The 27,086-nt window shown below is 54.4% G+C and overlaps 3 protein-coding genes across 17 annotated transcripts; all 3 read left to right on the plus strand.

Annotated features, from left to right (window-relative positions):
- Nucleotides 1-3,384: 3,384 nt before the first annotated feature.
- On the plus strand, nucleotides 3,385-13,259 carry LOC141964275 (uncharacterized). Of its 12 annotated transcripts, none has more exons than XM_074914476.1 (5): nucleotides 5,475-8,799; nucleotides 9,129-9,263; nucleotides 9,991-10,125; nucleotides 11,669-11,937; nucleotides 12,602-13,258. In XM_074914476.1, the coding sequence occupies exons 4-5, from the start codon at nucleotides 11,686-11,688 to the stop codon at nucleotides 13,166-13,168; spliced, it is 819 nt and encodes a 272-aa protein (XP_074770577.1). In that variant the 5' UTR covers nucleotides 5,475-8,799; nucleotides 9,129-9,263; nucleotides 9,991-10,125; nucleotides 11,669-11,685; the 3' UTR covers nucleotides 13,169-13,258. The 12 variants fall into 12 exon arrangements, with proteins under 12 accessions (XP_074770567.1, XP_074770566.1, XP_074770577.1 ...); XM_074914469.1 differs by lacking the exon at nucleotides 9,129-9,263 and adding an exon at nucleotides 9,418-9,482; XM_074914475.1 differs by lacking the exon at nucleotides 9,129-9,263 and adding an exon at nucleotides 9,451-9,482.
- A 2,894-nt stretch (nucleotides 13,260-16,153) lies between these two features.
- On the plus strand, nucleotides 16,154-19,410 carry LOC141964338 (uncharacterized). Its single transcript, XM_074914605.1, has 3 exons — nucleotides 16,154-16,369; nucleotides 17,911-18,179; nucleotides 18,844-19,410. Exons 2-3 carry the CDS (start codon nucleotides 17,928-17,930, stop codon nucleotides 19,408-19,410), a joined length of 819 nt encoding a protein of 272 aa, XP_074770706.1. The 5' UTR covers nucleotides 16,154-16,369; nucleotides 17,911-17,927.
- A 2,985-nt stretch (nucleotides 19,411-22,395) lies between these two features.
- LOC141964145 (uncharacterized) lies at nucleotides 22,396-25,719 on the plus strand. Of its 4 annotated transcripts, none has more exons than XM_074914166.1 (3): nucleotides 22,396-22,611; nucleotides 23,237-24,421; nucleotides 25,086-25,719. In XM_074914166.1, exons 2-3 carry the CDS (start codon nucleotides 24,119-24,121, stop codon nucleotides 25,650-25,652), a joined length of 870 nt encoding a protein of 289 aa, XP_074770267.1. In that variant the 5' UTR covers nucleotides 22,396-22,611; nucleotides 23,237-24,118; the 3' UTR covers nucleotides 25,653-25,719. The 4 variants fall into 4 exon arrangements, 3 of the variants coding, with proteins under 3 accessions (XP_074770267.1, XP_074770268.1, XP_074770269.1); XM_074914167.1 differs by having other exon boundaries at nucleotides 23,281-24,421; XM_074914168.1 differs by having other exon boundaries at nucleotides 24,153-24,421.
- The last annotated feature ends 1,367 nt before the right edge of the window (nucleotides 25,720-27,086 follow it).

Below are 27,086 nucleotides of genomic sequence, written 5' to 3' on the forward strand. Positions count from 1 at the left end.
AGCCAGGTACAGCAGTTGCTCTGCACATCAGCTAACGCTCACAATAGTCTTGGGGGAGAGACGGACCTATGCATCACATAAGGCCTTGCAATAGAGGAGGTGGGGATGGCAGCACACGGCCTGGTTTTAATTTCCTCCTCAGGTCATTTTCAGGAAGGTTTGAGTCGGTCTTTCTGACTAGTAGGAATGCAGCTAAAATACAGCTTGGTTGTATCCACTGAGTCTGAACCAGTTAAACGGAAAGACAGACTCAGCATAACCTGATTTCTCTCAGTGTCTTTGCTGCGTGTCTTGCTGTACCAAATCTGAAACCTTCCTGGGGCAGCTGCTGAATGCCGAGAAGGTACATCTAAGGACCATAGTATTGCCTGCCTGCTCATATCCACACAGAAGCTGCTGCAAAGTCATGGTATTGGGCTTTTGAAAGCAGTTCTTCTGGTTTTGAAAATCCTACACTGCTCTGTTCACAAGCGGCAAAAGCCCAGGGTGGCGATGACTGAACGGAACCATCACGTAACATTTTAGCCTGAGCTTTAGGTTTCAGATGCCCCTCAGAGTCCTTTTCAATGCCCGTGCCCGTCTTTTGACACTCAGAGTCTTAGTTCTCATAGCTTGGGGTTTTCCAGTGTTGCCATGGTGCCAACTAAATCTTCACCTTCGCTTTTTTTAGATACTCCACTACTATAACCCCAGCTTTAACAGAGACCATCCCCACCTGCTGGAACAGTGCAAGAGGAGAGGTGGCCGCAAACGGAGAGCCCTGGAGGCACCAGAGGTGGATGAACGGCACCCGGCCAGCAGCCCAGACGGTCAGCCTGCAGGGGACACGCCAGCATCTCCCCCCGCGCTGACCGTACCCACCAAGCGACGGGCTGAATCACCTCCCAGCCTTGGCAGTGCCCGTCCATCTCCAGAGGCAGCTGCTCCCACACCTCCAGAGCCTGCCGGAGCAGCGGGCAGCGCGGGGCTCACCCCTCTGGGCATCTTCCTCCTGCTGTCGACCAGCAGCCAAACCCCGGGTGGCCTCCAGGGTGCTGCTCCCGCTCCTCCGCTGATTGCAGTGCCCGTGCTGGGAGTAGCCGCAGCTCTGGAGAAGCCACCCCAGAGCCAAAGCCCAGCAGTCCCCCACTGCCCCACCTGCACCTGCAGCCCCAGCCCTGCTGCCATTGTGCCTCAGCATGACACATCCTAGAGAGTGCATGGACAGCTGGCAGCAGGGCATTTAGTTAATAGTGTTGATAATAGATGAAGTTTAATACAGTTAGTAAGAAAATGAGCCTAGTAGAGTTGATAATAAACTGTTGGAACAATAAACCTCTTCCAGTTGTCGTCTCCTGTTTGTAGAGCAGAAGCCCAGACTAGGCTTACAGACTCACCAGACCTTCACCCATCAGAGTAGAAGCAACGGGTCCACAAGCATTTAACGAGTTCCTCTAACAATCAAGCTTAGATTTGTAGATATTTTTTTAGCTTTTACACTTGTATTATAGCCCTAACTTTAAGAGGCGTCACCTCCAGCTGCTGGAAGGTGCAAGCCAAGAGTGGGAGACAAAATGAGAGCCCCAGCTGCACTGTGCCTTGGTGAGGAGCTGGATGACGAGTGCCCCAGAAGCTGCCCAGATCTTTGGGCTGTGCAGGGCCCCACTGCTGGGGCGGAGAAGGAGGTGCTCACACCGATCCACCACAGGACACGCACGTGTCTGATCACAGAAAGTCCACCCTGGCCCCGCCAAAGCTCTCCCCGCATCCACAGACCCCGCACAGCTCCAGACTCAGGGGCTCCCCTGTGCCGACCCTCCGGAGCAGCGGGCCGGGGGAGCTCCAAGCCTGGGCCCCAGCCCCCAGGCCCCGGGCGGCCCCTCCCGCCCCGAGCTGCCCCCTTCGGCCCCGGGCTGGGCTCTCCCACCTCCCCCGTGCCCCCGGGCGCCGCGGCGGGGCTGGTCCCCCGGGCCGGCCGCTCTCCCGGCTGCAGCCCCGGGCTGGCGCTGCCCGTGCTGGCAGCAGCCCTGGCCATGGCCCTGCCGACGGCACCCACCGCCAGAGCCCAACAGCCCCGCGTTGTCCTGCCCGCACCTGCCCCTCCGAGCCTGCGGGGGACCGGGCTGGACCCAGCGCGGCACATGGCAGAGAGCAGAGACAGTCGCTCCCGAGGGAGTAGAGCCCAACAGCCCTGGAAATAAATAGGGTCTAATCGGGGTAGGAATATGTAAAGTCTAACAGAGTGAGGAATATATAAAGTCTAACAGGTTCTACAATAAATAGAGCCTCATAGAGTTCATAATATATGGAGCCTAGCAGAGTGGGAAACAACCTGTTTGAACAGCAAACCTGTCCCAGTTGTCCTGCCCTGTCTGGACAGTGGAAAACACTGTTCTTATACAGTTGTGTGGCTTTAATGTGCCCACCTGTCCTTTAGTGGTCTCAGCAAGACAGACGTCCCAGCACAACCATGTGCCAACGTCACAGTAGTGCCAAGAGGTCCAGCAAAGGCTGAGCTCCTGTTGGCACCACACGGAACAGCAGCCAGGTGCCTCTTTCTGAAGGTGAGATGTCCGAAGGGGAAATGATCGGTGCAAGGAAGCAACTGGTTTGAGTTGTGGGCAGTGGGCTGCACCACCTCTCCAGTTGTGTCTGCCTTGAAATGGCTTGGAAATACAAAGGACCGCTGTCCCCCCATGCAGTTAAATTCACTGCTGAAGGGTCTGGCTTTAGGAACTATACAAGCTGTTCAGAGAGGAGAAGGAGGCTGCAGGGGAGATGGTTAGGTGGATGCTGTGGAGTTAATACTAGTTTGAACACTGCAAACAGATGCATGTAAAGGCAGCAAATGCAATAGATGCTTGTTTTTTGTCCTTTGGTCTGTGCTGGTCATGTTGAGCTGCCTTTCCTCTCCGCAGCATGCAGGAATGGTGTGGAAAGAAGCATAGATGGCCGCCCTGGGTCTTCAGGAGGTGCAAGGCCACTGAGAGCACAGAGCTTTAGAAAGGCCAGAGGGCTGTGTGCTTGCCTGTGCTGGCCCGACTCGGTGCTGTCAACAGGGGTTTTTCTAGAAAGGTCGATGTCCTCCTGCCCACTCTTCTCTCAGCATGGTAGAGTGTGGGTCCTTTTGGATTTTCCATGTAATACTCTGTGTGGAAGCTTGATACCCTTTAGTAGGGGCAGACTGATATCCTCCTCTAATCTGCAGAGTGAGGCCACGGGCTTTTTATTTTGGGACAAAGACTTTCAACAAGATTATAGGCTTAAAAGTTAAAGCCAAATGTGATCCAGCCCAGTGATCAATGTTGATTGGAAAGCAGGCTAATGGTGGGAGGTGCAGAGCTCGAAGCATGCTCCTCTGGCACTGTTCAGGCTGACAATACCTTGCTGGTTTATGAGGTGGGTGGTGCTGGATGGTGCAGCACTACCTGTGCGGGCCAGGCCCACCCCGGTGCCAAGGTCTGTGCAGCAATGCCCCTGCTGCGTGTGGACGCTGGGCACATGCCCCCTGAGTGGGGGACTCCATGTCCCAAAGGTCTCAGCTCCACTCCTGTGAACTCAGCTAGCATTCTCCTACTGCCAGTCTCGGTGGACTTTGGATTCTGGGTTGATGCAATCGTGAGTTCAGCAAAGTCTGAACTCGGCTCACCCCTGCAGGCAACAGCAGAGAAAGTTCAGGGACTGAAAGCAGCCACCTGCCCTGGGACAGCAGAGCTGGGACGCCCTGCACTGGCGGATATGTTAAAGGTGGGTTTGATCTACATTCATGTTACAGATTTGAAGATCTGACAGTGGCTTAAAACAGTAGCACCAATGTAAGTGGTGAAAGACGACTTTGTAGATGCCCAGAAAGCTGCTGATGGGATTCCGGCCGGATCCAGCTTGCCAGCATTTCTCACTCCTGAATCTTTCTCCTCCTTTAGGCTAGTTCTGGAAACTGTAGGCATGTATGAGCTCCCCTCCCTCCACCTCTCTTGGGTGGCTGAAGAACTGTACAGCCTCACACAGGGAGTAGCAGTGTACTTCTCTGGCGCTCCTGAATGTGTCCTGGTGTCAGCATGCCTCTCTCCCCTTGTCACCTTCCCCTCACCACTTCAGCTATACGGATGAGCGGTGAAAATAGTACAAATCACCTGCAAAGACAAGGCATCAAATAAAATACAGTACTGCGATTAACAGGGCACCTTATGGCTCTCTGCCTAACAGATGTTTTGAATCTGAGACAGGCAAATTTTCTTTTAGGGGCACAAGCAGCTCCAGAGCCCAGGCTCTGCTGACAGTTTGCTTTACAACAGCAAAGCAGCCCTGCATGCCGGTGCTGAGGAGGGGTGCCGGGCTCTCCCAGCCCTGTCAGCCTTCTCCAGTTGTTGCTATAATCAGCTCATGTCACCTTCCTGCCTCTTTTCAAGCTCTGATAACAAGCACCTAGGACAGCCAGGTGACCTTTGGCTGAACTTCCTCTTTAAGCGACCACGGCTTTAGCTTCATTGCCTAGTTGTTAGGCAGCAGTAGAGATCCCTTCGATAGCAGCAGAGTCTGCTCCCACTCCCTTTCCCCTTTTACTTACACAGGATCAAAGCTCTCAGAATTTGCTTAAAGACATTTTCATTTAGGTCAGTGAGAGATTTACTTGAAGAAAAGGTTTCCTTTGTACTGTCTTTTTCTTAACTCTGTAATAGAAGAAAATAAGCCACAAAGGTAGGTGGGAGAAAAAAATTGTGGGCTATGCATGAATGGGTTTGGCACACATGGGAGGATGAAGTCATTAGTAAGAGAGAAAATCCCTGATGTGCAGCAAGCTACATCTTCAGCCAGTGTAAAGCAGCATCTCCCCATGGAAGCAATGGGACAACGTCATTGTCATCAGCTGAGCTCCTTGGTGGACCTGGTCCCCTCTGCAGTGCCTAAACTGTCTGGAGCTGCCTCCTTCCACAGCAGCGAGGGAAGCAGGGACAGCAAGTCTCTGGACTACGTTGACCTTCTTCACCTGCACTGGTCAAGACACGGACAGTGGGACTGAGCACACCCCCAGCAAGTTCACCGATGACACCAAGCTGTGTGGTGTGGGCGACACGCTGGAGGGCAGGGATGTGCCATCCAGAGAGACCTGGACAGGCTGGGGAGGGGGGCCTGTGCAAACCTCATGGAGTTCAACAAGGCCAAGTGCAAGGTCCTGCCCATGGGTCGGGGCAATCCCAAGCACAAATCCAGGCTGGGCGAGGAGTGGATGTAGAGTGGCCCTGCGGAGAAGGACTTGGGGATGTTAGCAGATGGAAAACTGACCGTGAGCCAGCAATGTGCACTCACAGCCCAGAAAGCCAACTGTGTCCTGGGCTGCATCGAGAGAAGTGTGGCCAGCAGGGCGAGGGAGGGGATCCTCCCCCTCTACTCTGCTCTCGTGAGACCCCCCCCTGCAGTGCTGCGTCCAGCTCTCAGCCCCCAACATAAGAAGGACACGGATCTGCTCAAGCAGGTCCAGAGGAGGCCACAAAGATCCATCACGGGGCTGGAGCACCTCCCCTGTGAGGACAGGCTGAGGGAGTTCGGGGTGTTCAGCCTGGAGAAGAGAAGGCTCCGGGGAGACCTTATAGTGGCCTTCCAGAACTTAAAGGGTCTACAGGAAAGGGGGGAGGGACTCTTTATCAGGGGTGTAGGGATAGGATGAGGGGTAATGGTTTTAAACTGAAAGAGGGTAGATTTAGATTAGATAGAAGGAAGAAATTCTTTATTGTGAGGGTGGTAGACACTGGCACAGGTTGCCCAAAGAAGCTGTTACTGCCCCCTCCCTGGAAGGGTTCAAGGCCAGGTTGGACGGAGCTTTGAGCAACCTGGGCTGGTGGAAGGAGTGGGACTAGATGAGCTTGAAGGTCCCTTCCAACCCAAACCATTCGGCGATTCTGTGAATTCTGGGCTCCTTGTAGCTGCCTGCTTAGGCTGCCTAAATCCCTGCTGTGCTCTCTGGATGCAAAGGGGCAATAACAGGGTGGCTGTTCCATCCCAGCTGGTCGGGTTGACATATGCCAAAGCATGTCAGGGTTGGTTGCTCATGGGCCCTGCCTCCATCTCTAGGGTGTCCTGAGATGCGACACAAAAGAGCTGTTGAAAACCTGTGCTGGGATTGTGGTGGTCATGGACACAGGATGAGCTTGTTCTGAGAGTGCTGCTGGCAACTGGGAGACCTGGGTGTGGTTGCTGGTTCCATCTTGGCTTGTGCGCATTGCCTTGACCAACTCCACATCTCTTGGTGCTTCTTCTCACCACTGGTCTTGTAGAAGAATCTCAGCTTTTCCAGTGAAACCTGGAGACTTCCAAAAGTCTCATCATGGCTTTTGGAAGCCTAGCACACTGTCCTGTTTGACATATGTCTTACACTGTCATAGTTGCCGTATTCTTAAAACTGCGGAAGCATGTACGGAGACTGGTGTGCTCAGCAGTTTAAATATTAATAGGACACATGAGAACGGGGGTTTGCAATACAGAAGTGGTAAACATTCAGTTTAGTTGCTAAACTTAGACCCACTCACTCTAAGGAGAAGTTCAGGGCTTTCTGAATTGGGCTTGAAGTCAAAGGTTAGCTGTAATTTCATGCAAGAACAACCCACCTGAATTCTGGCTGGGTGCGATGCTTAGCGGGAACTTTGCTGCCCAGCATGGCTGCGTGCTGCCTCGCAGTGTGCAGGGACCGCAGCCCTGGCAGGGCTGGCAGCGCAAGGCTCTGTCCTTATCAGAGGTAGCAGATCCTGGGGCTCCTGGACTCTTCCTGATTCATGGACAGACAAATAACCCCAGGGGAGGACTTGCTGAGAATTACTATGGCATGTTTAGGTTACAGGGTGGGAAGTGGTGTTTGAAAGAGGCTAGCTCAACACTTCTTTCACCCAGAGTTATGGTGGTCTTAAAAAAGAAGCTGGCTAGCTCGGCATGATTCATCTTTGATGCAATCATGTTGTACTTTATCCAATTTTCCTTATTTCTGTATCTTTAGAAAACTAAAGGCTGGACGAGGCCTCAGGCTGCCCTCAGGTGGTCATCTGAAGAAAAGCAGGAGTCACATTCCCGGCCGTGTTTCTTCGGCCGATGGGGACACTGGGGTGCTGCCTGTGGCGGGGTGACGGGCCTTCTCCCTGGCTGGGGCTTTGGGAGGGGGCTGGCTCCAAGGGCCACGGTTTCTGATGGGTGGGAAAATCCGATGCTACCCAAACCGATGGCAGATAATGCCACGAAGACGTTCAGATGCTGGGACAGAGCCTGGCCAGCCCTGCCCTGGCTGAGCTGGGTTATCTCAAGACACTGTCTTCTCCCCCACAGCACCTGATGTGTGCCCGTGGCTCCGGAGGGCCCTTTTCTTCCAAAGACCTTGGCATGAATTTTCTTGAATCCTTTTCCATTGACATTTCTTCTGGACTGCTGCAGGTGTGAATGCCTGGCCAACGGTCTGCTTGATTCCCTGGGCCGATTCACATTAGAGAAAACTTCTTTTCCTTTTTTGCCGTCGATTAGGAGTGGGAGTAACTGGTCCAACTTCAGCATAGCTTGGAATGTATCTTGTGAAGGTTGTATCTTGCTTGGTGGTGCTCCAGGAAGTGCCATGTTAGAGCCCATCCACTGCCCTACGCTGTAGCGGGCAGTTCTCAACAGCAAAGACAGACGGGTGTAATTGTTAATGCTGGAACGCAAAGCTGGAGGATTCCCCGTGCGTTGAATAAAGCTGCCAGTTCCTTAATAACTGGAGAATAATCCATTTGGTTTTTAACCCAATTCCACGTCGCAGAATGAGCTCCCTCCAAAAAACCTCCGCTTTTAAGTCACAAGGCCTCCGAGTAAGTAAGTGCTCGGCAATTGTGAAGAAAGCAGGAGTGATTGGGATAAAGTGAACGGGAACATCTCCTGCCCAGAGGATGAAGAGGAAGGAATGCAGCGTTTGATGGTCTGACAAGGAGCCTGTAAAATACAGGCAGGAGAACTACGTGCAGAACTAGTGCTCATCTTGGACTTCAAAGTTAGGAAGCACATCTGCTGCTGATGTGGTAAGAACCGTGATGGGGAAAGGCCGCCTTGGGAGCAGCACGGGCAAAGTGCTGTGTTATGAAAATTTGCAACTGGCCCGTGCTGAGGGAGGAGAGAGGCCAAGACGCCAAGTCTGGAATTACACGGGCAAATAGTTCTTCATGCGCATGAGGTGCCCCAGCCAAATCAGGGCATCGCGAATGTGGTTTTACGCCAGGATTTTACACCCGTCAGGTGTTGAGGCGCAACCTGATTTGACTAAACTTTGCAAAGCAACTCTACTTCTGCAGTGTTCTTACAGCTTGTCTACTGCTGCAGCCATGCCTGCAGTTAGCCCAGCTGGGTACTTGCGTATGGCGCTGGGAGGGTTTCAAAGCCATGTCACAAGGGCTTGGACGCTGGTGGTGTCTCGGCTGCCCAGGGGTGTCTTTCATCCCTGACGGGCAGCTCTCGGCTCCACACAGCACAGGCCTTATGCCCAGGGCCGGGCCACCCTTTAGTTTTACACAAGGGCCCGACTGCCATGGCAAGGCCTGCGAGAGTTCTTCCCCGTGCCTGCAGCCGGGACGGCTTCACAGCCCGGCTGCCGCGGGAGGAGGAGGGGCCCCGATGTGGCGGATGCCCGCGCCCCGCTCCGGGCCCGTAATGGCGGCCCCTCAGGGGAGGGGCCCGGCCCGCCGCCGGCAGCGCCCCCGCCCGCCCCTTCCGGCCCGGCGCCGCGGCCCCTTTAAGGGCGGAACCGTTGCTGCGGGGCGCGTGAGGCGCGGGAACGGGCGTGCGGCGCGCGGGGGTGTCATGGCTGCCGGGTGCCTGGTGAGGGGCCGGCCGGGCCGGGGTCCGCTGCGGCCCGAGGGTTTGGTGCCGCCGGGAGGGGGGAGCCCCGGGGCGCTGCTGGGGGCGGGTCGGCGCCGCCTGAGCGTCTGGGATGGTGCTGAGCGGGGGCCGTGGCCTCTGGGGCTGGGTGGGCGGTTGGGGAGCCCTGGCACTGAGGGGGGTGTCCCCGGGCTCGGGGTTTGATGGGGGTGGCCGTCGGGGTGGGGTCGGAGGGGGGGTCCTGGTGCTTTTGTTACGGTAAATTCGGTCTCAAAAGAGCCCCCTAAGGCTCAGTTTGAAGTTTCCGAGGCGGGCATTCTCTGTTGCAGCGCCGGGTGCGCGGGGGATCGTTCCACCTAACGTGCGTGCCGCAAGACACAGGCACGCTTACTAGATACAATAAAAGGAATGAATATTCCTGTAATTTCCCAGAAGTACACGCCTGTGCGCAGAGAATCTAATCCGTATGTTAACACATTGTGCAAGTGTGCTAAAATTCGGGGAAGGGTCTCTGAGGGGCTTCCCCGGGGGGTTCGGTGCTCTGGGCTGGTCCCTAGAGGCTGTTGAAGAGGCGTCTCGCAGTGTCCTGTCCGTGAGCTCCGAGTCTTTTCATACAAGGTCTGGCCTTGGCTCATTGCTCTGTCTGTGAAGTTTCTCAGCTTTCCTATCTTCGGCTTGCGCGGGTGTCTGCTGGGGTTTTTTTGCCCTTTCCGGGGTGTCCCCATCGCAGTTGCAAAAACTGTGTCCTTGGGTGCGTTCTGGTCCGAGGCCCCTTACAGCAGTGAGCACCAGCTCCTTGCAGGCATCACTCTGGGGGGGAAGGCAGGGCCGGGGCTGGGCTAGGGGGGAGTGTCTGGTGCTGCTGGAGCTGGGCTGTGCAGGGGAGGGCCGGGGGACTCTGGGGCTCAGGTGGGGTGGGGGGGGCATTTCTGGGTTTAGGGGAGGCTTGGTGCTGTTGGGGTTGGGCTGCGCAGCAGCGGCTTGGTCCGTGGGGTGGCATCGTGCAGATGGGGCTGGGAGGGGCTCGGGACAGAGTTGGGCTTGGGGGAGCTTAATGCTGCTGGGGCTCGGGGTGGGGGGCAGCCCTGGGTTTTGGGGTGCTCTTGGGGCTGGGATTGGTCTGTGTTTGTGTGTGGGCACAACGCCATTGTTATCAGCTGAGCTCCTTGGTGGACCTGGTCCCCTCTGCAGTGCCTAAACTGTCTGGAGCTGCCTCCTTCCACAGCAGCGAGGGAAGCAGGGACAGCAAGTCTCTGGACTACGTTGACCTTCTTCACCTGCACTGGTCAAGACACGGACAGTGAGACTGAGCACACCCCCAGCAAGGTCTGTGTCCAGCTTCTCGCACCCTTTCCAAACTTAGCCAATGCTTAGAGCAGATTGTTAGAGAACAGGAACCTGGGACTGCTAACAGGGCGAGCTCAGGGGCTGTCTGGGCTCTCGGCTGTCGGCTGGGTCTCTGTCACCTTAGAAATAGTCTCCCCTGTTAGAGAGCTCGCCAAATGCTGCAGGCAACCTGCCCCACACCAGGCTGCGAGAGAGAGAGGCGGGAGCTCAGATACCGGCTGCCCCAGGCGGGTCCTGTGCATTGATCCTGCTGGCCTGAAGACACTTTATGCCACACAACGGCTTGCTGCAGTGTGTTTTAACAAGGGAAACCCTTGGCCCCTGCTTGGCAGAAGTATTCATAGCACCTTGGAAAGGTTAGTTTGCTAGCAGGGAGCTTTTCCAGCTGCAGGACGGATGTCAGGGCATCTGAGGAATCCTTGTTCACAGACCTTTAAAGGCTGGCCTGAAGGCGCTTTATCAGTATCGTGGCAGTGCCTGGAGCTTTGGGTCAGTAGAGCTTATGTGAACACGTGAAGTGGGCTCAGGAAAAACTGCTGCCAGGTCTTCAAATGCAGAGAGGGCAAATTTCTTATTGCGCCCCCTTCCCTTGCTGGTCAAATACAGGAAACAAAAGGCAAAACGCCTTCCTCCCGGTTAAACTGCTGCAGGGCTAGAGAAGCCAACGGATGAAGGGCGCAATGCAGCCGGTGCTGTGGAGGGAGCGCACTGAAAGGTCGGAGCTCATCGTGGCACCACGTGCCTGGAGCATGAGGGTGCTTGGTGGCTGTGACAGCCCGTATCGGGCACAGCTTGGCTGTCCTGGTGTGCCGGGCTGGGCTGAGCTGTACGCTGGGCTCCTCCAAAAGCGGCCGTGCAGCTCAGACAGGAAGATGCTGATCTTTCACCTGCCTATTAGGCTTCTCTTGGAGGAAGAATACTCTAAGTGCCTGGGGAGACCAGAAATTACTGCTGTGCAGTGCTGCAACGTTTAGAGATACAAGCGTTGTGCTTGGCTATTAAAGAATGTGCAGCCACGGCTTGTAAGAGGTTTCTCCAGTGGATCACAAAAACCTCAGAAACGGGGCCCTGGGATGTCCTACGCTGCAGCCCTCCTGCTCCTCCCTGCGGACCCAGTCTGGGACGCAGCTGGACACAGCACGGTCCTCTCGTTGCCTACAGCCGTTCAACACAGCTTCACTGACTCTGGGCTCTGGAGTCCCACCACCAGTGGCTCTGGGAGCTCAAAGCAACAAGTGCTCTTCAGCAGTTTCTCCTTGGGCCGCTCTGGCCGCATCTGCCAGGGCACCATGGCAACCATCACCGTGGTGTCACGCTGTGATGTCACTGCTCCGCACCACGGGCATCACAGTGACGTGCCAGGATACCCCACTAGTACCCACAGTCAGCGGGCACCAGTTGGCCTGGGCTTGCTGACTGTCAGGACAAGACCCGGCTGTCCAAGGCGAGGGCCAGCGACGGAAGCTTTGCTCCAGCTGGGACAGAAAAATGGAAAGCGAATTGTCATCCCTCTGCTTTCCAGAGAAGCTCTGGAGAATAATGGAAAGTGACCAGTTTCGGTCCATTTGGTGGAGCGAGAGCAGAAAATGCGTGGCCATCAATGAGGAGCTCTTCAAAGAGGAGGTGCTGGGCAGGGCAGGACCTCTACGTGTTTTCAGCATGCGGAAGATGAAGAGTTTCCTGCGGCAGCTGAACTACTGCGGATTCACCAAAATGCCGCAGGATCACCAAAGATCTGCCTCCCTGCCTGAGTTCCTGGCAGAAGAAGCAGCCGCTTCTGCTCACAGCCAGGTACAGCAGTTGCTCTGCACATCAGCTAACGCTCACAATAGTCTTGGGGGAGAGACGGACCTATGCATCACATAAGGCCTTGCAATAGAGGAGGTGGGGATGGCAGCACACGGCCTGGTTTTAATTTCCTCCTCAGGTCATTTTCAGGAAGGTTTGAGTCGGTCTTTCTGACTAGTAGGAATGCAGCTAAAATACAGCTTGGTTGTATCCACTGAGTCTGAACCAGTTAAACGGAAAGACAGACTCAGCATAACCTGATTTCTCTCAGTGTCTTTGCTGCGTGTCTTGCTGTACCAAATCTGAAACCTTCCTGGGGCAGCTGCTGAATGCCGAGAAGGTACATCTAAGGACCATAGTATTGCCCGCCTGCTCATATCCACACAGAAGCTGCTGCAAAGTCATGGTATTGGGCTTTTGAAAGCAGTTCTTCTGCTTTTGAAAATCCTACACTGCTCTGTTCACAAGCGGCAAAAGCCCAGGGTGGCGATGACTGAACGGAACCATCACGTAACATTTTAGCCTGAGCTTTAGGTTTCAGATGCCCCTCAGAGTCCTTTTCAATGCCCGTGCTCGTCTTTTGACACTCTGAGTTTTAGTTCTCGTAGCTTGGGGTTTTCCAGTGTTGCCATGGTGTCAACTAACTCTTCACCTTTACTTTTTTTAGATACTCCACTACTACAATGCCAGCTTTAACAGAGACCATCCCCACCTGCTGGAACAGTGCAAGAGGAGAGGTGGCCGCAAACGGAGAGCCCCGGAGGCACCAGAGGTGGATGAACGGCACCCGGCCAGCAGCCCAGACGGTCAGCCTGCAGGGGACACGCCAGCATCTCCCCCCGCGCTGACCGTACCCACCAAGCGACGGGCTGAATCACCTCCCAGCCTCGGCAGTGCCCGTCCATCTCCAGAGGCAGCTGCTCCCACACCTCCAGAGCCTGCCGGAGCAGCGGGCAGCGCGGGGCTCACCCCTCTGGGCATCTTCCTCCTGCTGTCGACCAGCAGCCAAACCCCGGGTGGCCTCCAGGGTGCTGCTCCCGCTCCTCCGCTGATTGCAGTGCCCGTGCTGGGAGTAGCCGCAGCTCTGGAGAAGCCACCCCAGAGCCAAAGCCCAGCAGTCCCCCACTGCCCCACCTGCACCTGCAGCCCCAGCCCCGCAGATGCAGGCGCTGCCGTTGTGCCCCAGCACGGCACGTCCTGGAGCGAGCACAGAGAGCTGGCAGCAGGGCAGTAGCATTTAATTAGTTCTATTGATATTGATAACAGATATAGATTAGAAGAGTTGATAATAAACTGTTGGAACAATAAACCTCTTCCAGTTGTCGTCTCCTGTTTGTAGAGCAGAAGCCCAGACTAGGCTTACAGACTCACCAGACCTTCACCCATCAGAGTAGAAGCAACGGGTCCACAAGCATTTAACGAGTTCCTCTAACAATCAAGCTTAGATTTGTAGATATTTTTTTAGCTTTTACACTTGTATTATAGCCCTAACTTTAAGAGGCATCACCTCCAGCTGCTGGAAGGTGCAAGCCAAGAGTGGGAGACAAAATGAGAGCCCCAGCTGCACTGTGCCTTGGTGAGGAGCTGGATGACGAGTGCCCCAGAAGCTGCCCAGATCTTTGGGCTGTGCAGGGCCCCACTGCTGGGGCGGAGAAGGAGGTGCTCACACCGGCTCCACCACAGGACACGGGCTCTGCTGACTGTTCGTTTTACAACAGCAAAGCAGCCCTGCATGCCAGTGCTGAGGAGGGGTGCCGGGCTCTCCCAGCCCTGTCAGCCTTCTCCAGTTGTTGCTATAATCAGCTCATGTCACCTTCCTGCCTCTTTTCAAGGCTCTGATAACAAGCACCTAGGACAGCCAGGTGACCTTTGGCTGACTTTTTAGGTGCCTGCTTGGCAGAATCCCTTGGAGAGGTTCCTGAAGGGTTCAGGGGTCCAGGCTGGACACTTTAAGAAGAAAATCTTCATGGCACAGGAGCAGGTGGTCCCCAGGTGCTGTGAGAGAAGCTGGTACCAGAGAAGACCACCCTGGCTAAAGAGGGAGTTTTGGCTGCAACCCAGGGAGAAAAGGAGAGTTTCCAGCCTTTGGAAGAAGGGCCTAACACCTCACAATGATTACAGAGATGCTGTGAGGCTATGCAGGGTGGAAATCAGGAGGTCTAAAGCCCAGCTAGAAATTAATCTGGCTTCAGCAGTCAAGGATAGCAAGGAGTGTGTCTGCAAGTACGTCAACAGCAAAAGACAGACCAGGGAGAGCCTCTATCCCCTGCTAGACACAGGAGGAATCATGGTAACGAGTATTGAGGAAAAGGCTGAGGTGCTTAATGCCTTCTTCGCCTCAGTCTTTACAACAGGTCTAGTTGTACTGAGGGTATCCAGCCTCCTCAGCCAGAAGACAGAGACTGGGAGAACGACCCCCCCGCGATCCAGGAGGAGATAGTCAGTGACCTGCTGCCTCACGGAGACACACACAAGTCTATGGGACCGGATGGGATACACCCGAGGGTGCTGAAGGAGCTGGCTGGGGGCGCTCGCCAAGCCGCTTTCCATCATTTACCAGCAGTCCTGGCTGACCGGGGAGGTCCCGACTCCCATTGGGACTGGAAATCAGCCCATGTGATGCCCATATATGAGGAGGGTCGGAAGGATGATCTGGGAAATTACAGGCCTGTCAGCTTGACTTTGGTGCCCGGGAAGCTGATGGAGCAGCTCATCCTGAGTACCATCATACAACACATGTGGGACAGCCAGGTGCTCAGGCCCAGTCAACATGGGTTTATGGAAGGCAGGTCCTGCCTGACAAACCTGATCTCCTTCTACGACAGGGTGACCTGCTTATTGGATGAGGGCAAGGCTGTGGACGTTGTTTACCTTGGCATTACTGAGGCCTTTGACACTGTTTCCCACAGAATTCTCCTGGAAAAACTGGCTGCTCGTGGCTTGGAGGGGCACATGCCTTCGCTGGGTAAAGACTGGCTGGCTGGCTGGGCCCAAAGAGTTGTGGTGAACGGAGCTAAATCTGGTTGGCGGCCGGTCACGAGTGGTGTCTGCCAGGGCTCGGTTTTGGGGCCACTCCTGTTTAACATCTTTATGGATGATCTAGACAAAGGGATCGAGTGCACCCTCAGTCAGTTTGCAGATGACACCAAGTTGGGTGGGAGTGTTGATCTGCTCGAGGGTAGGGAGGCTCTGCAGAGAGACCTGGACAGGCTGGAGCGATGGGCTGAGCCCAGCTGGAGGAGTTTCAAGAAGGCCAAGGTGGCCAAGAAGGCCAATAGCATCGTGGCGTGTATCAGCAATAGCGTGGCCAGCAGGGACAGGGAAGGGATCTTACCCCTGCACTCGTCACTGGTGAGGCTGCATCTCAATTATGCATTCAGTTTGGGGCCCCTCACTACAAAAAGGACATTGAATTACTCAAGCGTGTCCAGAGAAGGGCAACAGAGCTGGTGAAGGGTCTGGAGCACAGGTCTGATGATCAGCTGAGGGAACTGGGAGGTTTTAGTCTGGAGGAGGCTGAGGGGAGACATCATCGCCCTCTACAGCTACCGGAAAGGAGGGTGCAGAGAGCTGGGGATGAGCCTCTTTAACCAAGTAGCAAGCGATAAGACAAGAGGGAATGGCCTCAAATTGTGCCAGGGAAGGTTTAGGCTGGATATTAGGAAGTATTTCTTCACAGAAGGGGTTGTAAGGTGTTGGAATGGGCTGCCCAGGGCAGTGGAGGTGTTTAAGAGTCGGGTTGACATAGCGCTTACGGATATGGTGGAGTTGAGAATGGTCAGTATTAGGTTAATGGTTGGACTGGGTGATCTTCAAGGTCTTTTCCAACCTAGATGATTCTGTGCTCCTGTGAACTTCCTCTTTAAGCGACCACGGCTTTAGCTTCATTGCCTAGTTGTTAGGCAGCAGTAGAGATCCCTTCGATAGCAGCAGAGTCTGCTCCCACCCCCTTTCCCCTTTTACTTACACAGGATCAAAGCTCTCAGAATTTGTTTAAAGACATTTTCATTTAGGTCAGTGAGAGATTTACTTGAGGAAAAGGGGTTTTTTGTCCTGTCTTTTCCTTAACTCTGTAGTAGAGGTAAATAAGCCACAAAGGTAGGTGGGAGAAAACAACGTGCACTGTGAATAAATGGGTTTGGCACACATGGGAGGATGAAGTAATTAATAAGAGAGAAAATCCCTGATGTGCAGCAAGCTACAGCTTCAGCCAGTGTAAAGCAGCATCTCCCCATGGAAGCAATGGGACAACGTCACTGTCATCAGCTGAGCTCCTTGGTGGACCTGGTCCCCTCTGCAGTGCCTAAACTGTCTGGAGCTGCCTCCTTCCACAGCAGCGAGGGAAGCAGGGACAGCAAGTCTCTGGACTACGTTGACCTTCTTCACCTGCACTGGTCAAGACACGGACAGTGAGACTGAGCACACCCCCAGCAAGGTCTGTGTCCAGCTTCTCGCACCCTTTCCAAACTTAGCCAATGCTTAGAGCAGATTGTTAGAGAACAGGAACCTGGGACTGCTAACAGGGCGAGCTCAGGGGCTGTCTGGGCTCTCGGCTGTCGGCTGGGTCTCTGTCACCTTAGAAATAGTCTCCCCTGTTAGAGAGCTCGCCAAACGCTGCAGGCAACCTGCCCCACACCAGGCTGCGAGAGAGAGGTGGGAGCTCAGATACCGGCTGCCCCAGGCGGGTCCTGTGCATTGATCCTGCTGGCCTGAAGACACTTTATGCCACACAACGGCTTGCTGCAGTGTGTTTTAACAAGGGAAACCCTTGGCCCCTGCTTGGCAGAAGTATTCATAGCACCTTGGAAAGGTTAGTTTGCTAGCAGGGAGCTTTTCCAGCTGCAGGACGGATGTCAGGGCATCTGAGGAATCCTTGTTCACAGACCTTTAAAGGCTGGCCTGAAGGCGCTTTATCAGTATCGTGGCAGTGCCTGGAGCTTTGGGTCAGTAGAGCTTATGTGAACACGTGAAGTGGGCTCAGGAAAAACTGCTGCCAGGTCTTCAAATGCAGAGAGGGCAAATTTCTTATTGCGCCCCCTTCCCTTGCTGGTCAAATACAGGAAACAAAAGGCAAAACGCCTTCCTCCCGGTTAAACTGCTGCAGGGCTAGAGAAGCCAACGGATGAAGGGCGCAATGCAGCCGGTGCTGTGGAGGGAGCGCACTGAAAGGTCGGAGCTCATCGTGGCACCACGTGCCTGGAGCATGAGGGTGCTTGGTGGCTGTGACAGCCCGTATCGGGCACAGCTTGGCTGTCCTGGTGTGCCGGGCTGGGCTGAGCTGTACGCTGGGCTCCTCCAAAAGCGGCCGTGCAGCTCAGACAGGAAGATGCTGATCTTTCACCTGCCTATTAGGCTTCTCTTGGAGGAAGAATACTCTAAGTGCCTGGGGAGACCAGAAATTACTGCTGTGCAGTGCTGCAACGTTTAGAGATACAAGCGTTGTGCTTGGCTTTTAAAGAATGTGCAGCCACGGCTTGTAAGAGGTTTCTCCAGTGGATCACAAAAACCTCAGAAACGGGGCCCTGGGATGTCCTACGCTGCAGCCCTCCTGCTCCTCCCTGCGGACCCAGTCTGGGACGCAGCTGGACACAGCACGGTCCTCTCGTTGCCTACAGCCGTTCAACACAGCTTCACTGACTCTGGGCTCTGGAGTCCCACCACCAGTGGCTCTGGGAGCTCAAAGCAACAAGTGCTCTTCAGCAGTTTCTCCTTGGGCCGCTCTGGCCGCATCTGCCAGGGCACCATGGCAACCATCACCGTGGTGTCACGCTGTGATGTCACTGCTCCGCACCACGGGCATCACAGTGACGTGCCAGGATACCCCACTAGTACCCACAGTCAGCGGGCACCAGTTGGCCTGGGCTTGCTGACTGTCAGGACAAGACCCGGCTGTCCAAGGCGAGGGCCAGCGACGGAAGCTTTGCTCCAGCTGGGACAGAAAAATGGAAAGCGAATTGTCATCCCTCTGCTTTCCAGAGAAGCTCTGGAGAATAATGGAAAGTGACCAGTTTCGGTCCATTTGGTGGAGCGAGAGCAGAAAATGCGTGGCCATCAATGAGGAGCTCTTCAAAGAGGAGGTGCTGGGCAGGGCAGGACCTCTACGTGTTTTCAGAATGCGGAAGATGAAGAGTTTCCTGCGGCAGCTGAACTACTATGGATTCACCAAAATGCCGCAGGATCACCAAAGATCTGCCTCCCTGCCTGAGTTCCTGGCAGAAGAAGCAGCCGCTTCTGCTCACAGCCAGGTACAGCAGTTGCTCTGCACATCAGCTAACGCTCACAATAGTCTTGGGGGAGAGACGGACCTATGCATCACATAAGGCCTTGCAATAGAGGAGGTGGGGATGGCAGCACACGGCCTGGTTTTAATTTCCTCCTCAGGTCATTTTCAGGAAGGTTTGAGTCGGTCTTTCTGACTAGTAGGAATGCGGCTAAAATACAGCTTGGTTGTATCCACTGAGTCTGAACCAGTTAAACGGAAAGACAGACTCAGCATAACTTGATTTCTCTCAGTGTCTTTGCTGCGTGTCTTGCTGTACCAAATCTGAAACCTTCCTGGGGCAGCTGCTGAATGCCGAGAAGGTACATCTAAGGACCATAGTATTGCCCGCCTGCTCATATCCACACAGAAGCTGCTGCAAAGTCATGGTATTGGGCTTTTGAAAGCAGTTCTTCTGCTTTTGAAAATCCTACACTGCTCTGTTCACAAGCGGCAAAAGCCCAGGGTGGCGATGACTGAACGGAACCATCACGTAACATTTTAGCCTGAGCTTTAGGTTTCAGATGCCCCTCAGAGTCCTTTTCAATGCCCGTGCTCGTCTTTTGACACTCTGAGTTTTAGTTCTCGTAGCTTGGGGTTTTCCAGTGTTGCCATGGTGTCAACTAACTCTTCACCTTTACTTTTTTTAGATACTCCACTACTACAATGCCAGCTTTAACAGAGACCATCCCCACCTGCTGGAACAGTGCAAGAGGAGAGTTGGCCGCAAACGGAGAGCCCCGGAGGCACCAGAGGTGGATGAACGGCACCCGGCCAGCAGCCCAGACGGTCAGCCTGCAGGGGACACGCCAGCATCTCCCCCCGCGCTGACCGTACCCACCAAGCGACGGGCTGAATCACCTCCCAGCCTCGGCAGTGCCCGTCCATCTCCAGAGGCAGCTGCTCCCACACCTCCAGAGCCTGCCAGAGCAGCGGGCAGCGCGGGGCTCACCCCTCTGGGCATCTTCCTCCTGCTGTCGACCAGCAGCCAAACCCCGGGTGGCCTCCAGGGTGCTGCTCCCGCTCCTCCGCTGATTGCAGTGCCCGTGCTGGGAGTAGCCGCAGCTCTGGAGAAGCCACCCCAGAGCCAAAGCCCAGCAGTCCCCCACTGCCCCACCTGCACCTGCAGCCCCAGCCCCGCAGATGCAGGCGCTGCCGTTGTGCCCCAGCACGGCACATCCTGGAGCGAGCACGGAGAGCTGGCAGCAGGGCAGTAGCATTTAATTAGTTCTATTGATATTGATAACAGATATAGATTAGAAGAGTTGATAATAAACTGTTGGAACAATAAACCTCTTCCAGTTGTTGTCTCCTGTTTGTAGAGCAGAAGCCCAGACTAGGCTTACAGACTCACCAGACCTTCACCCATCAGAGTAGAAGCAACGGGTCCACAAGCATTTAACGAGTTCCTCTAACAATCAAGCTTAGATTTGTAGATATTTTTTTAGCTTTTACACTTGTATTATAGCCCTAACTTTAAGAGGCGTCACCTCCAGCTGCTGGAAGGTGCAAGCCAAGAGTGGGAGACAAAATGAGAGCCCCAGCTGCACTGTGCCTTGGTGAGGAGCTGGATGACGAGTGCCCCAGAAGCTGCCCAGATCTTTGGGCTGTGCAGGGCCCCACTGCTGGGGCGGAGAAGGAGGTGCTCACACCGGCTCCACCACAGGACACGGGCTCTGCTGACTGTTTGTTTTACAACAGCAAAGCAGCCCTGCATGCCAGTGCTGAGGAGGGGTGCCGGGCTCTCCCAGCCCTGTCAGCCTTCTCCAGTTGTTGCTATAATCAGCTCATGTCACCTTCCTGCCTCTTTTCAAGGCTCTGATAACAAGCACCTAGGACAGCCAGGTGACCTTTGGCTGACTTTTTAGGTGCCTGCTTGGCAGAATCCCTTGGAGAGGTTCCTGAAGGGTTCAGGGGTCCAGGCTGGACACTTTAAGAAGAAAATCTTCATGGCACAGGAGCAGGTGGTCCCCAGGTGCTGTGAGAGAAGCTGGTACCAGAGAAGACCACCCTGGCTAAAGAGGGAGTTTTGGCTGCAACCCAGGGAGAAAAGGAGAGTTTCCAGCCTTTGGAAGAAGGGCCTAACACCTCACAATGATTACAGAGATGCTGTGAGGCTATGCAGGGTGGAAATCAGGAGGTCTAAAGCCCAGCTAGAAATTAATCTGGCTTCAGCAGTCAAGGATAGCAAGGAGTGTGTCTGCAAGTACGTCAACAGCAAAAGACAGACCAGGGAGAGCCTCTATCCCCTGCTAGACACAGGAGGAATCATGGTAACGAGTATTGAGGAAAAGGCTGAGGTGCTTAATGCCTTCTTTGCCTCAGTCTTTACAACAGGACTAGTTGTACTGAGGGTATCCAGCCTCCTCAGCCAGAAGACAGAGACTGGGAGAACGACCCCCCCGCGATCCAGGAGGAGACAGTCAGTGACCTGCTGCCTCACGGAGACACACACAAGTCTATGGGACCGGACGGGATACACCCGAGGGTGCTGAAGGAGCTGGCTGGGGGCGCTTGCCAAGCCGCTTTCCATCATTTACCAGCAGTCCTGGCTGACCGGGGAGGTCCCGACTCCCATTGGGACTGGAAATCAGCCCATGTGATGCCCATATATGAGGAGGGTCGGAAGGATGATCTGGGAAATTACAGGCCTGTCAGCTTGACTTTGGTGCCCGGGAAGCTGATGGAGCAGCTCATCCTGAGTACCATCATACAACACATGTGGGACAGCCAGGTGCTCAGGCCCAGTCAACATGGGTTTATGGAAGGCAGGTCCTGCCTGACAAACCTGATCTCCTTCTACGACAGGGTGACCTGCTTATTGGATGAGGGCAAGGCTGTGGACGTTGTTTACCTTGGCATTACTGAGGCCTTTGACACTGTTTCCCACAGAATTCTCCTGGAAAAACTGGCTGCTCGTGGCTTGGAGGGGCACATGCCTTCGCTGGGTAAAGACTGGCTGGCTGGCTGGGCCCAAAGAGTTGTGGTGAACGGAGCTAAATCTGGTTGGCGGCCGGTCACGAGTGGTGTCTGCCAGGGCTCGGTTTTGGGGCCACTCCTGTTTAACATCTTTATGGATGATCTAGACAAAGGGATCGAGTGCACCCTCAGTCAGTTTGCAGATGACACCAAGTTGGGTGGGAGTGTTGATCTGCTCGAGGGTAGGGAGGCTCTGCAGAGAGACCTGGACAGGCTGGAGCGATGGGCTGAGCCCAGCTGGAGGAGTTTCAAGAAGGCCAAGGTGGCCAAGAAGGCCAATAGCATCGTGGCGTGTATCAGCAATAGCGTGGCCAGCAGGGACAGGGAAGGGATCTTACCCCTGCACTCGTCACTGGTGAGGCTGCATCTCAATTATGCATTCAGTTTGGGGCCCCTCACTACAAAAAGGACATTGAATTACTCAAGCGTGTCCAGAGAAGGGCAACAGAGCTGGTGAAGGGTCTGGAGCACAGGTCTGATGATCAGCTGAGGGAACTGGGAGGTTTTAGTCTGGAGGAGGCTGAGGGGAGACATCATCGCCCTCTACAGCTACCGGAAAGGAGGGTGCAGAGAGCTGGGGATGAGCCTCTTTAACCAAGTAGCAAGCGATAAGACAAGAGGGAATGGCCTCAAATTGTGCCAGGGAAGGTTTAGGCTGGATATTAGGAAGTATTTCTTCACAGAAGGGGTTGTAAGGTGTTGGAATGGGCTGCCCAGGGCAGTGGAGGTGTTTAAGAGTCGGGTTGACATAGCGCTTACGGATATGGTGGAGTTGAGAATGGTCAGTATTAGGTTAATGGTTGGACTGGGTGATCTTCAAGGTCTTTTCAAACCTAGATGATTCTGTGCTCCTGTGAACTTCCTCTTTAAGCGACCACGGCTTTAGCTTCATTGCCTAGTTGTTAGGCAGCAGTAGAGATCCCTTCGATAGCAGCAGAGTCTGCTCCCACCCCCTTTCCCCTTTTACTTACACAGGATCAAAGCTCTCAGAATTTGTTTAAAGACATTTTCATTTAGGTCAGTGAGAGATTTACTTGAGGAAAAGGGGTTTTTTGTCCTGTCTTTTCCTTAACTCTGTAGTAGAGGTAAATAAGCCACAAAGGTAGGTGGGAGAAAACAACGTGCACTGTGAATAAATGGGTTTGGCACACATGGGAGGATGAAGTAATTAATAAGAGAGAAAATCCCTGATGTGCAGCAAGCTACAGCTTCAGCCAGTGTAAAGCAGCATCTCCCCATGGAAGCAATGGGACAACGTCACTGTCATCAGCTGAGCTCCTTGGTGGACCTGGTCCCCTCTGCAGTGCCTAAACTGTCTGGAGCTGCCTCCTTCCACAGCAGCGAGGGAAGCAGGGACAGCAAGTCTCTGGACTACGTTGACCTTCTTCACCTGCACTGGTCAAGACACGGACAGTGAGACTGAGCACACCCCCAGCAAGGTCTGTGTCCAGCTTCTCGCACCCTTTCCAAACTTAGCCAATGCTTAGAGCAGATTGTTAGAGAACAGGAACCTGGGACTGCTAACAGGGCGAGCTCAGGGGCTGTCTGGGCTCTCGGCTGTCGGCTGGGTCTCTGTCACCTTAGAAATAGTCTCCCCTGTTAGAGAGCTCGCCAAACGCTGCAGGCAACCTGCCCCACACCAGGCTGCGAGAGAGAGGTGGGAGCTCAGATACCGGCTGCCCCAGGCGGGTCCTGTGCATTGATCCTGCTGGCCTGAAGACACTTTATGCCACACAACGGCTTGCTGCAGTGTGTTTTAACAAGGGAAACCCTTGGCCCCTGCTTGGCAGAAGTATTCATAGCACCTTGGAAAGGTTAGTTTGCTAGCAGGGAGCTTTTCCAGCTGCAGGACGGATGTCAGGGCATCTGAGGAATCCTTGTTCACAGACCTTTAAAGGCTGGCCTGAAGGCGCTTTATCAGTATCGTGGCAGTGCCTGGAGCTTTGGGTCAGTAGAGCTTATGTGAACACGTGAAGTGGGCTCAGGAAAAACTGCTGCCAGGTCTTCAAATGCAGAGAGGGCAAATTTCTTATTGCGCCCCCTTCCCTTGCTGGTCAAATACAGGAAACAAAAGGCAAAACGCCTTCCTCCCGGTTAAACTGCTGCAGGGCTAGAGAAGCCAACGGATGAAGGGCGCAATGCAGCCGGTGCTGTGGAGGGAGCGCACTGAAAGGTCGGAGCTCATCGTGGCACCACGTGCCTGGAGCATGAGGGTGCTTGGTGGCTGTGACAGCCCGTATCGGGCACAGCTTGGCTGTCCTGGTGTGCCGGGCTGGGCTGAGCTGTACGCTGGGCTCCTCCAAAAGCGGCCGTGCAGCTCAGACAGGAAGATGCTGATCTTTCACCTGCCTATTAGGCTTCTCTTGGAGGAAGAATACTCTAAGTGCCTGGGGAGACCAGAAATTACTGCTGTGCAGTGCTGCAACGTTTAGAGATACAAGCGTTGTGCTTGGCTTTTAAAGAATGTGCAGCCACGGCTTGTAAGAGGTTTCTCCAGTGGATCACAAAAACCTCAGAAACGGGGCCCTGGGATGTCCTACGCTGCAGCCCTCCTGCTCCTCCCTGCGGACCCAGTCTGGGACGCAGCTGGACACAGCACGGTCCTCTCGTTGCCTACAGCCGTTCAACACAGCTTCACTGACTCTGGGCTCTGGAGTCCCACCACCAGTGGCTCTGGGAGCTCAAAGCAACAAGTGCTCTTCAGCAGTTTCTCCTTGGGCCGCTCTGGCCGCATCTGCCAGGGCACCATGGCAACCATCACCGTGGTGTCACGCTGTGATGTCACTGCTCCGCACCACGGGCATCACAGTGACGTGCCAGGATACCCCACTAGTACCCACAGTCAGCGGGCACCAGTTGGCCTGGGCTTGCTGACTGTCAGGACAAGACCCGGCTGTCCAAGGCGAGGGCCAGCGACGGAAGCTTTGCTCCAGCTGGGACAGAAAAATGGAAAGCGAATTGTCATCCCTCTGCTTTCCAGAGAAGCTCTGGAGAATAATGGAAAGTGACCAGTTTCGGTCCATTTGGTGGAGCGAGAGCAGAAAATGCGTGGCCATCAATGAGGAGCTCTTCAAAGAGGAGGTGCTGGGCAGGGCAGGACCTCTACGTGTTTTCAGAATGCGGAAGATGAAGAGTTTCCTGCGGCAGCTGAACTACTATGGATTCACCAAAATGCCGCAGGATCACCAAAGATCTGCCTCCCTGCCTGAGTTCCTGGCAGAAGAAGCAGCCGCTTCTGCTCACAGCCAGGTACAGCAGTTGCTCTGCACATCAGCTAACGCTCACAATAGTCTTGGGGGAGAGACGGACCTATGCATCACATAAGGCCTTGCAATAGAGGAGGTGGGGATGGCAGCACACGGCCTGGTTTTAATTTCCTCCTCAGGTCATTTTCAGGAAGGTTTGAGTCGGTCTTTCTGACTAGTAGGAATGCGGCTAAAATACAGCTTGGTTGTATCCACTGAGTCTGAACCAGTTAAACGGAAAGACAGACTCAGCATAACTTGATTTCTCTCAGTGTCTTTGCTGCGTGTCTTGCTGTACCAAATCTGAAACCTTCCTGGGGCAGCTGCTGAATGCCGAGAAGGTACATCTAAGGACCATAGTATTGCCCGCCTGCTCATATCCACACAGAAGCTGCTGCAAAGTCATGGTATTGGGCTTTTGAAAGCAGTTCTTCTGCTTTTGAAAATCCTACACTGCTCTGTTCACAAGCGGCAAAAGCCCAGGGTGGCGATGACTGAACGGAACCATCACGTAACATTTTAGCCTGAGCTTTAGGTTTCAGATGCCCCTCAGAGTCCTTTTCAATGCCCGTGCTCGTCTTTTGACACTCTGAGTTTTAGTTCTCGTAGCTTGGGGTTTTCCAGTGTTGCCATGGTGTCAACTAACTCTTCACCTTTACTTTTTTTAGATACTCCACTACTACAATGCCAGCTTTAACAGAGACCATCCCCACCTGCTGGAACAGTGCAAGAGGAGAGTTGGCCGCAAACGGAGAGCCCCGGAGGCACCAGAGGTGGATGAACGGCACCCGGCCAGCAGCCCAGACGGTCAGCCTGCAGGGGACACGCCAGCATCTCCCCCCGCGCTGACCGTACCCACCAAGCGACGGGCTGAATCACCTCCCAGCCTCGGCAGTGCCCGTCCATCTCCAGAGGCAGCTGCTCCCACACCTCCAGAGCCTGCCGGAGCAGCGGGCAGCGCGGGGCTCACCCCTCTGGGCATCTTCCTCCTGCTGTCGACCAGCAGCCAAACCCCGGGTGGCCTCCAGGGTGCTGCTCCCGCTCCTCCGCTGATTGCAGTGCCCGTGCTGGGAGTAGCCGCAGCTCTGGAGAAGCCACCCCAGAGCCAAAGCCCAGCAGTCCCCCACTGCCCCACCTGCACCTGCAGCCCCAGCCCCGCAGATGCAGGCGCTGCCGTTGTGCCCCAGCACGGCACATCCTGGAGCGAGCACGGAGAGCTGGCAGCAGGGCAGTAGCATTTAATTAGTTCTATTGATATTGATAACAGATATAGATTAGAAGAGTTGATAATAAACTGTTGGAACAATAAACCTCTTCCAGTTGTTGTCTCCTGTTTGTAGAGCAGAAGCCCAGACTAGGCTTACAGACTCACCAGACCTTCACCCATCAGAGTAGAAGCAACGGGTCCACAAGCATTTAACGAGTTCCTCTAACAATCAAGCTTAGATTTGTAGATATTTTTTTAGCTTTTACACTTGTATTATAGCCCTAACTTTAAGAGGCGTCACCTCCAGCTGCTGGAAGGTGCAAGCCAAGAGTGGGAGACAAAATGAGAGCCCCAGCTGCACTGTGCCTTGGTGAGGAGCTGGATGACGAGTGCCCCAGAAGCTGCCCAGATCTTTGGGCTGTGCAGGGCCCCACTGCTGGGGCGGAGAAGGAGGTGCTCACACCGGCTCCACCACAGGACACGGGCTCTGCTGACTGTTTGTTTTACAACAGCAAAGCAGCCCTGCATGCCAGTGCTGAGGAGGGGTGCCGGGCTCTCCCAGCCCTGTCAGCCTTCTCCAGTTGTTGCTATAATCAGCTCATGTCACCTTCCTGCCTCTTTTCAAGGCTCTGATAACAAGCACCTAGGACAGCCAGGTGACCTTTGGCTGACTTTTTAGGTGCCTGCTTGGCAGAATCCCTTGGAGAGGTTCCTGAAGGGTTCAGGGGTCCAGGCTGGACACTTTAAGAAGAAAATCTTCATGGCACAGGAGCAGGTGGTCCCCAGGTGCTGTGAGAGAAGCTGGTACCAGAGAAGACCACCCTGGCTAAAGAGGGAGTTTTGGCTGCAACCCAGGGAGAAAAGGAGAGTTTCCAGCCTTTGGAAGAAGGGCCTAACACCTCACAATGATTACAGAGATGCTGTGAGGCTATGCAGGGTGGAAATCAGGAGGTCTAAAGCCCAGCTAGAAATTAATCTGGCTTCAGCAGTCAAGGATAGCAAGGAGTGTGTCTGCAAGTACGTCAACAGCAAAAGACAGACCAGGGAGAGCCTCTATCCCCTGCTAGACACAGGAGGAATCATGGTAACGAGTATTGAGGAAAAGGCTGAGGTGCTTAATGCCTTCTTTGCCTCAGTCTTTACAACAGGACTAGTTGTACTGAGGGTATCCAGCCTCCTCAGCCAGAAGACAGAGACTGGGAGAACGACCCCCCCGCGATCCAGGAGGAGACAGTCAGTGACCTGCTGCCTCACGGAGACACACACAAGTCTATGGGACCGGACGGGATACACCCGAGGGTGCTGAAGGAGCTGGCTGGGGGCGCTTGCCAAGCCGCTTTCCATCATTTACCAGCAGTCCTGGCTGACCGGGGAGGTCCCGACTCCCATTGGGACTGGAAATCAGCCCATGTGATGCCCATATATGAGGAGGGTCGGAAGGATGATCTGGGAAATTACAGGC

This window comes from Athene noctua, chromosome 10, assembly GCF_965140245.1.
Source record: "Athene noctua chromosome 10, bAthNoc1.hap1.1, whole genome shotgun sequence".
In the NCBI taxonomy this organism is placed as follows: Eukaryota; Metazoa; Chordata; class Aves; order Strigiformes; family Strigidae; genus Athene; species Athene noctua.

Excerpts from the sequence above, each read along its gene's own strand:
- LOC141964145 (XM_074914166.1), top strand. The coding sequence starts at position 24,119 with ATGGAAAGCGAATTGTCATCCCTCTGCTTTCCAGAGAAGCTCTGGAGA. Across the intron at positions 24,422-25,085 it reads CCGCTTCTGCTCACAGCCAG|ATACTCCACTACTACAATGC; the intron begins GTACAGCAGTTG and ends TACTTTTTTTAG.
- LOC141964338 (XM_074914605.1), top strand. The coding sequence starts at position 17,928 with ATGGAAAGTGACCAGTTTCGGTCCATTTGGTGGAGCGAGAGCAGAAAA. Across the intron at positions 18,180-18,843 it reads CCGCTTCTGCTCACAGCCAG|ATACTCCACTACTACAATGC; the intron begins GTACAGCAGTTG and ends TACTTTTTTTAG.
- LOC141964275 (XM_074914464.1), top strand. The coding sequence starts at position 8,365 with ATGTCACAAGGGCTTGGACGCTGGTGGTGTCTCGGCTGCCCAGGGGTG. Across the intron at positions 8,800-9,990 it reads TCATGGCTGCCGGGTGCCTG|TGCCTAAACTGTCTGGAGCT; the intron begins GTGAGGGGCCGG and ends TCCCCTCTGCAG. Across the intron at positions 10,126-12,601 it reads CTGAGCACACCCCCAGCAAG|ATACTCCACTACTACAATGC; the intron begins GTCTGTGTCCAG and ends TACTTTTTTTAG.